Source organism: Pelecanus crispus, chromosome 9 (assembly GCF_030463565.1).
Source record: "Pelecanus crispus isolate bPelCri1 chromosome 9, bPelCri1.pri, whole genome shotgun sequence".
Lineage (NCBI taxonomy): Eukaryota > Metazoa > Chordata > Aves > Pelecaniformes > Pelecanidae > Pelecanus > Pelecanus crispus.
In genome coordinates this window covers 12,331,477-12,340,668 of record NC_134651.1, presented here as the reverse complement: position 1 = coordinate 12,340,668, position 9,192 = coordinate 12,331,477, and the positions used below count along the sequence as shown (strand labels likewise).

The 9,192-nt window shown below is 57.6% G+C and overlaps 1 protein-coding gene across 1 annotated transcript; it reads left to right on the top strand.

Annotated features, from left to right (window-relative positions):
- The first annotated feature begins 2,520 nt into the window (after positions 1-2,520).
- On the top strand, positions 2,521-8,448 carry B3GNT7 (UDP-GlcNAc:betaGal beta-1,3-N-acetylglucosaminyltransferase 7). Its single transcript, XM_075716872.1, has 2 exons — positions 2,521-2,531; positions 7,242-8,448. Exons 1-2 carry the CDS (start codon positions 2,521-2,523, stop codon positions 8,446-8,448), a joined length of 1,218 nt encoding a protein of 405 aa, XP_075572987.1.
- Positions 8,449-9,192: the final 744 nt, after the last annotated feature.

Genomic DNA, 9,192 nt, shown 5'->3' with positions numbered 1-9,192 from the left:
GCGGGGTCTGCCTGCACAGAGGGGGTTATTTGAGCCAAAACCCTGAGCAGCAGCACAGGAGTATTCGGGATGTCTGTGCGCTTGCGGCCCTGCCGCTTTGCTGCACAGAAGCAGCCATCAGAGAGGCGGGAGCCTGGAAGCAGGGCTGGCAGAGCTCCCTGCCGCAGGCTGCCAGGAGCCCTCCTCGCCCCACAGCAGTGCCACTTCCATGCCAGAGGCAGCACAGCCCTCGGGCACGCTGCACTGCGGCCAGCCCCGGGTGCGCCGGCTGGACGTGCTGATGGTGGGGGATCCAGAGAGCCCTGGCAGCGTGTTGCACACCCACAGCATCTGGGCATCCCCTGCAGCTGCAGCAGCTGCTCCAGAGCTATGTTTTGGGTTTTACTCTGGCTCCCCATGGCAGGGATGCTGCTGTCCCCGTCCCCATCGTGGTCCCAGGGCACATTGCAAGGAGGAGACGGTGGCTGCTCTTTTGGGGCTTTGCTGTTTGCATCCCTTTGTGCCTGTTTGTGAAGGGGGGGGTCTCCAGTGGGGTCCCCCTCCACCATGAGCCCCTCTGTGCAGAATGGGGTGAATTCCCATCCATGGGCTGATGTGCACCCACCATCCCTGTGCTACAGGGATGAGACGAGTCCTTCTTGCATCTCACTCCGGTCAAGCTGATGCTCAGTGCGGATCTTTAAGGTACCCCTGACACCCTTTCTCTGTGCATCTCACAGCCATGACTTTCTTGTGCCATGAGTTCAGCAGATACCAACTTTCCTGTGGGCAATGGGAACAGACTAAAAAGAAATCAGAAAAGGTGTGTAGGGACCTTTGGTGGTGATAAGGTTGTGGGGTGCTGCAGAGCTGGTGCAGCCTGTTTGGACAATGTTTTCTGGGGAGCTTTCACAGCCCCCAGGACACGGAGCTGCAGGGCATCTGCTGAGCTGCTGTGGTGGGAAAGCTATAAGCCGAGATAAGGAGAGAGAAGTGAGTCTGGAGAAAGCAACGCAATTTTCCTCCCCAAACTCAGCTGGACCTGGGGGTTTCCTGGAGCAGGACTGAATGCTATTTGAGTAGCAGAGGTTGCATGGGTCCCACCACGTGTCCAGCCTTGGAACAGAAGAGCCTTTCCCATGATAAGTGCAGCATGTCCAGGGGTTGTGAGGGCTGTGCGAGACACTGAGCCTCAGCACTCTTGCAAAACGCAGAGGGGCTGTGCGGGAAAGGGACTGGGATATCTCTGCTGGGCAGGAAAGGAAGTATCCTAAAGGATTTCCTGCAGGCTTCCCAGCCTGGCTTTGTGGTTGATACAAGCAGCTGGTAGGCATGGGAGGATGACAAAAAGGGAGACATCAGAAATTATGGGGGCTGATTTTCATGGCTGAAAACGACCCTCAGCTGAAATGCTACATTTAAGAGGAAAGGAAGGTCTTAAATCTGCTTCACAATGGACAATGGGATGTCCCATGCTGTTATGGCTGCAGCAGGGATGCTGGAGAAACACTGCTCCAAACCAGGGCTGAAGGAGGAGCTTGGAAGGGCACCTCACCTGCCTGTGGTGCTGGTGGAAATTTGACCTATGAGACAGGTCCTGGTATGCTAAGCAGGCACCTTCCTGCTGCAGTAACCCTCCTCCTTGACTCCCTGCACCGCCAGGTGAGGTGTGGGTCCCAGGAGATGTGTGGATCCTGGACAGAGCGAGGGTACCTGGTGAGGTGGGAGTCCTGGGCAGAGTGAGATGTGGGTCCTGGGAGAAATGTGGGTCCCAGGCAAGGTGTGGATCCCAGGGGAGGTGGGGGTCCTGGGTAAGGTGTGGGTCACAGGAGAGGTGTGGCTCTGCTGCTCCAGGGATCCCAAACCATGCTGTGCCCCGAACACAGAGGCAGAGCTGGGCTCTCAGTGTCCCTGTGAGAAACTGGGGTTGGGCCCCAGCTCCCTTTTGGGTTACATCCCAAAGTGACCCGCCTGTGTTGGGGGAGCGGAGGGAGGGGGGGCACAGAAAAGACCCACGTTCCCTTGCCAGAGGTCAAATCCCAGCTGCCAAAAGCACCTCTCCTGGTGAGCACTGGGATCCCCTTCCCAAAACTGTGATCCTTTGCAGTTAACAGCTATGGGGCAGGGCTAACGCACCCCGGAGAGGGCACCGTGCCCGGGGTGCAGAAGACCCTGAGGGGTGCTGGGGTGGGACCCCCAGTCTGCTGACGGGTGGGTGTCCCATCAGCAGCGTGCCGCGGGGAGGGTCCCCGGGGGGGGGCGTGGGGTGTCACCCTTAAACCCCCGCGTCCCCGTCCCCTGCCAGCGCTGGGGGTGGGGCTGGTGCGGCTGGGGAGGGGCGGAGGGGCAGGGCAAGAGTTAACCTACCTGCTCTGCCATCCCTCTTGGCTCCACCTCGGAAAGCGAGGGGAGGGAAAAGGGAAAAAGTAGGGAAAAGGAAAAAAAGAAGAGGAGGAAGAAGAGGAAGAGGGCAGAGAGAAGCGCCCGGACCGCGGGCAGCCCTGTTCAGCAGCGGAGCGGCCGCCCCGTCCCACTCCCAGCATGTTCCAGTGGTGAGTGCCGGCCGGGGAGCGGGGAGCCCGAGCCCCGCTCCTGCCCCGCTCCTGCCCCGCTCCTGCCCCGCTTGGAGCCGGTGTCCCCTGCCCTCCCCTCCCGCCGCCCGGCACTGCCGTCCCGGCGCTGCGCCCTGCCCGGAGCCTGGGGGGCTGCGAGGTGCCCATCCCGTCGGGTCCCTTCCGAGGGGTGCCCCGCTCCCCTCCCCGCCGGGTCCCTTCTGAGGGGTCCCCCGGTCCCCACCCCGCCGAGTCCCTTCCGAGGGGTGCCCCGGGAGCGGCTGGCTGGGTAAGGGGCATCTTGGGTGGGGAGGAGGCTGCGGATGGGGACGGGACAAAAGACGGCGCCTGTCCCCTGTCCGTCTGTCCCCGTCCCGGGAGCGACGCTCCTCCCCGCCCCGGGTCGGGGTACGCCGGGGAAGGGTCTCTGGGGTGTTCGCTCCCAGCGCAAACCTCGCCCCATCGCGGGGCACCGGAGCTCCGGCACGGCGGGAACCGGGCCGGGGGCTCCGGGCAGGGGCTGGCGGTCAGTCCCCCGCCTTCCCTGGGGATGCCTTCCCAGCCCTTCCCGGCACAGGGCTGGTTGCGTGGGGCGAGAGCGGGGCCGTGGGGGCAGCCAGACCTGCCCCGTGGGGTCCCTGTCCCACGGCAGGGGGGACCCCAGGGCCCCTGGGGGCAGATGCCCACGGGGAGGGAAACATCCAGGGTTTCACCTCCTGCCTCTTTCCCAGCACCGTGTTCTTACCACCTTGTATTTAAAGCAGACGTCTTTTATAAGAAGGGGACCTGTCCCTGGGCACCCCGGGACTGGGGACAGCCATTATGAGCTGGGGTTCTGCTTGGTGCTTGCACCCAGCTGGCGTAGGCTGGTTTTGGAGATATTTGGGTGCTTTCTGCCCAGCATCTGCTCCTGGATAAGATACCCACTCCCAAGCCCTTGGCACTGCCAACAGAAAGGGCTCTATACTGGCAGTGCCTCCACCAGCTCAGTGACTGGGTCTAATTGAGGGGCCAGAAAAGTCTAAATAAATAGATAGCACTGGCCGATCAAAGAGGTTTTCATGCGGATCAAAAGTGGCTGTGTGCCTCTCCGGGGACAGAGAGCCCCAGTCTCCTGGGGCCTCGCCTGCCCCACAGCATCACCACCTGAAAGGGAAACTGCCCACCTCTAATTTGGGGGTTTATATTTAACCGCCCGGGGCACAGCCGGCGGTGGCATGGTCATCTCACAGGGAGGCTTTTCAGCTTTTCCTGGTGGAGAAAAGGGAGGAGGAGGAGCTGGTTAGGACCCTTTCAAAGCTCTCTCGATGGCACCAACACTGGCGGTTGGGTCAGCCGCTCCTGGTCGGCGCCGGTGGGAGCCCAGCCCGGATGGGGCATGGGTTGCTGCTGTCCCCGGGTTGCTGCTCTCCCCGGGCCCCGCAGTGCTGCCGGGTGCCCCAGGCTCTTGGGGACGCTGCCGGGGACAGGCTGGGGGTTGTGGCCCAGAGCAGGGTGCTGGGGCTCAGCACGGTGTTTTCTCTGTGACGGCAGCAAACCCAAAGTACCTCCCTCGCCCTCACCTCCTGCAAAGTGGTGGTTCTTGGGGTCTCCAGAGAGTAGGACCTGGTTTCTCCCCCCAAAGTACTTCCCAGCTGAGGAGACCACAGAGCAGAAGGACTCGAGATCAGGAAAGATGCGCAAACAATTGCCACTCTTTTGTCCCCCCAAGTCCTTGCTGGGAGTCGCCTGCAGTTGTGGCTGAGGGTCCCCCCACTCCCCATTGCTTTTCTGCCAGTGGAGGGATGAGGTTTCTGCAGGGCAGAAGGCGGCCATGGGGCTCCCAGCTCCTGCTGGACCCGGTGGTGCCCCGGTGGTTTGCAGAATCAGACCTATAGGAAAAATCCCAAATAGGTTTTTTGTAACAAAGCAAAAATGGCAGGTTGCACTGGTGAGAACTGGGAAACGGTGTCGACTGAAGGAGGGAGGAAGTTAAGTTTCTGCGCTGTTGTGCAACACCTCACTGATACACCTAGATGTACCCAGGCTACCCAACCCTCCACGTCTTACTAAAAGGTGGAGCTCTCCCCTCACCCCCAGGACAGTGTCTGCTGCTGCGCCTGAAATAAAAAGCAGTGACCCAAGTTGGGGAACGGGGGTGAGAGGCTTCCTGCGGCTCCTGTCTATGGCAGGCAGAGCCTGCCAAGGGTGGGACCTATCCGTGCCAGTTAGCAACAGCCCTATCTATGCAAATTTTTAAAAAATTATGTCCATAATTCCTTTCCCATGGCTTCTGGGGAACAGAATGGCTATCCTTCAGGCTGGGTATGTTATCACGTGTTGTTCTTGGGGTGGTGGGGAGTGCAAGGATGGGATGGGGTGGGAGCAAGGCTGGGGTGTCGGAATGGAATGCGTGCAATTGGGGTTACTATGAAGGGGTGACCGGGTTTATTTCTGCTGCAGTGCCAGGTTTTAAACACTGGTTGGCTGTGCAGGGCTTACAGTTGTCACTGTATCAGACCGAAGGGTTTCTAAGAACAATCTCAGAGCTGTGTGGCCAGGGCTGGAGAGGGTTAAGGGAATGGTGAGATCTAATCAGAACTGCTCCCTCATCAGTCGCAGATGAGTGGCCACATATAAAACTGGACAGGGAATATCTCTCCATTTACCCGTAATTACTTATTTCCACGCTGGCTCTCACAGGCCACGCTAGCGATCACAGTTTTCCCACGTGATCACAGTTTTCCCATGTAAATGCAGGGCTGAAAAGTTCTTTGTACTTAAGTGTGAAGATGGAGACAGGAGCTCCCAAAAGCTCCTGGTTCCCGTTTGGGGCTCCTGCATTTCAGGGTGGCCGGAGTCCCCAAGTGTAATGCTGTCCCTGCCCTGGGGAGCCTGAGGGGCATCGGGGTGTCCCACCAAGCAGGTGCTTTGCTGCAGCCTGTGCCCCAAAACCCCAGCAGCTTCCCGGCAGCACTGATCACAGTCTGGCCCCTAGGGCCAGGAGAGTTTCAGGGCTTTATTTTTTTTCGCTATCTGGAAATTACTTGGGTTAAATGTTTTAGATTTCAGCCCCAATCTCCTTCTCTGGACTGTCCCAAAGTGGAGGTGCTATCTGCCTGGTAGAGATGATCTTGGATCTTTCTGGCTCTAACGGGGAGCAGGAGGCTGCGGGGCTGTCCCCGGTGGGTGGCACCCGCGCTGGGATGTGCTTCTGTCACCAAGAAGACGGGCGCAGGGGAGCCGTGAGACCGGTGTCACATCTGTCTCCTTCAGCTCCCCAGCTGAGGTCCCCTTCACCCACCAGCAGGGAAAGGGGCTCCAGGGGCTGCTGAGCACCTTGTGTGTCCCCTCCAAGTGGGAGCAGCCAGAGATGGGGCTGCCCTCAGGAAGCCGTCGGGCCCCAGTGGGCATGTGGAGCCCAGCTTCCACGCCAGTGCCCAGTGCTCATTTGCACAGGGAGATAGCCAGAGGCAGCTGGAGCAAGCATGACTGAGGCTGGAAGAAATTGATGTAGATGTGCCAGCTGTGGAGGAGAGCCGGGCGCTCAGGGGCAACGTGGTGCAGATGGGCAGAGCAGGCAGTTCCTCTGCTCCACGGCAACAGAGCGAGAAACACACCTTGAAGTGGGTGGAAGAGCAGGTGGGGGGGGGTATTTGGTGCATCAGTAGTCTCTGGGTGCAGCCTTCCTGCTGTCCCAAGGACCGCAGGAGGGTCCTTCTCAAGCCCTTGGCGAGCTCCAGGGTTTGTCCTGTGAGCCAGCGGCTTCCCCAGGCAATGGGTCTGCAGCAGGGGCTGGGATGGCCCCAAAAGGGGCTGGGTTTGATCTACCACCCCCAATCCCCCCACTCCCCTGCATACCCTGGACATGCAGACACCTGGTTTGCTGCAGGCTGGGAAAATCTGCTCCCAAACTTGAGTCTGCAGTGGTGCAAATCCCCAGCGGTGCACCCGCTGTCCTTATCCTTATCACTGCAAAGTGAAGCGATGGGTCTCGAGAGCTGGCCAAAACACCCAGCAGTACCCCCAGAAATGCTGGTTCCCAAGCCAGATGCAGAGCTAGGGACATCTTTTCCCCACTGAACTTTGTAGTTCTTCTCAAATGACCATTTTTTTTGTTCTGATCTGCCATTTTGAAATGAAATGGCGATGCCTGTTTCGCGTTGACTTCCGTGGTCTTCCCAGCTTCGGTTTCTCAGTGCTGTGTAACCTGTGATGCCAGTCTAGGGCCATGGGCAGTACATCTGTGTTTTGGAGCTAATGCTTCCATGGAAAAGATAATTCCCTTCTGCTCTTGTCCTAAACTGCAATTTTCAGATGGCTGAAACGGGTTTCCCTTGGGACTTTCCTCCGAAACAGCTGCTTTGCTGAAGCTCTCATCCTGACTTCATCTCTCTCTCTCTCCACCCATTTTCCTCTTTCCTGTGAACCCTTCCCAGCTCTTTGCACAGACCTGGGGTTACCAGATGACACCACAGCCACCTGCCATGTGCCTTGTGCCTGTCCCTGTGCTTGAGTATGACCCCAGAGCCGCCCCACAAGCGGGATGGAGGTGGGAAGAGCATGTGTAGACGTGTCCCACGACTCTTCCCACAATGCTGCTGCACGTCAAAAGGTGATGGGACATGGATTATGAGCATCCCATGACCTCTCTAGGAGGTTCTTTTGCAGAAAAAAGCCTCTCACAGCCTGCAGTTTCCTCTCCTTAACCCCCTCGTCTTGTCCCTTTAGGAAGAAGACCATCTACAAAACAGTTTGCCTTTCCTTCTTGCTGGTGATCACCGTGACGGTGCTGCAACGGGGAATGGCCCCCAGCCAGTTCATGCAGGGCCAGCAGCAGAAAGAGCTGCCCCCTCTGGAGCCCCTGAAAACACAGAAGAGAAACAATGCTTTCTCCATTACCAGCACTTTCTGGAAGAGCAAGAAAGAGAAAGCTCCTCTGAAGGAAGAGGAGGAGCGTGTGATGGCAAAGCAAGTGAAATCCTGGGACATCACCACTACCAACTGCTCGGCCAACCAGAACTTCAGCAAGGCCGACTGGTTCAAAGGACTGGAGCCCAACTTCCAGCAGTTCCTGCTCTATCGGCACTGCCGCTACTTCCCCATGCTGATCAACCACCCGGAGAAATGCAGTGGGGACGTCTACCTGCTCATCGTGATCAAGTCTATCATCACGCAGCATGACCGCCGCGAGGCCATCCGGAGGACCTGGGGCCAGGAGAAGGAGGTGGATGGCAAGAGGATCAGGACACTGTTCTTGCTGGGCACAGCCTCCAAGGAGGAGGAGAGAGCCAACTACCAGAAACTGCTGGATTACGAAAATCATATCTATGGGGACATCTTGCAGTGGGATTTCCTGGACAGTTTCTTCAACCTTACTCTCAAAGAGGTCCATTTCCTGAAGTGGCTGAACATCTACTGTGACAATGTCCACTTCATCTTCAAAGGTGATGATGATGTGTTTGTGAGTCCCAGCAACATCCTGGAGTTCCTGGAGGACAAGAAGGAGGGAGAGGACCTCTTCGTGGGGGATGTCCTCTACAAGGCCAAGCCAATCCGGAAGAAGGAGAACAAGTACTACATCCCCAGCGCCCTCTACAACAAAAGCAACTACCCACCCTATGCAGGGGGTGGGGGTTTCATCATGGATGGGCTCCTGGCCAAGAGACTGCACAAGACCTCGGAGACACTGGAGCTGTACCCCATCGATGATGTCTTCCTAGGGATGTGCTTGGAGGTCCTTAAAGTATCGCCTGTTGGGCATGAGGGCTTCAAAACTTTTGGCATTGTGAAGAACAAGAACAGCAAGATGAACAAGGAGCCGTGTTTTTTCCGGAGTATGTTGGTGGTTCATAAACTGCTGCCTCCAGAGTTGCTCCAAATGTGGGACTTGGTCCATAGTAACTTGACATGCTCGAGAAAACTCAACATCCTTTAGCTCAGCCTCTCGGAGAGCTGGGCCTGGAGGGGCCGGGACAGCCGATCCCTGCTCTGGGATGGGGTGAGCCTCTGCTGGTGGCACACAAGTCTTTTGGGGACATCTCCCTCCAGGGCAAGGAGGGCAGAGACACTGTGCTCGCAAGCAGGGTTTGCAATAGTGTTTGTTCCTGTACTGTAATATGGTTCACTTATCTCCAGCTGGGTTGGGGGTTGTTGTAAAAGAAGAGAAAAAAAAAACAAAACCACAACACAACAAATCTAGCACAAAATGAAGAGAGTGAGAGAGGGCAGAGGGGTTTGTGCTCTGCTTTGGGTACCATCTGCACTGGAGCATGATGAACAGTGGGGTGAGGGGAGGCAGGGAGTGATGTGGCACAGGCATTTTTTGGAGATGTTCAGGGTCTGACTATGCAGGGAAGCTGCTCCAAGGGAGTTGAGCAGTTTACAGGTGCATGAGCCCCCCATGATTCAGAAGTCAAGGGGATTTTATTTGTTATGTCAAATTTCTCCTCCCTCCATGCAAGGTTTTAGTGACATTGACCCTGTGAGCATTGGATTCACCCCTGCCAAAGTCCTCTCTGTGTCCCTGCTACACAGCTGGGGAAAGGAACTCTCCTCCGAGGCTGGACCTCGCCAGCCCTGAGCCCCCATTAGGGGTTCAGCCAGGTGAGTGGGGAACTGGGGTCTTTGTCCCTGATAGAAGGTCCCAGATGACGGTGGCTCCCAGCACCAGCCTGGGCTG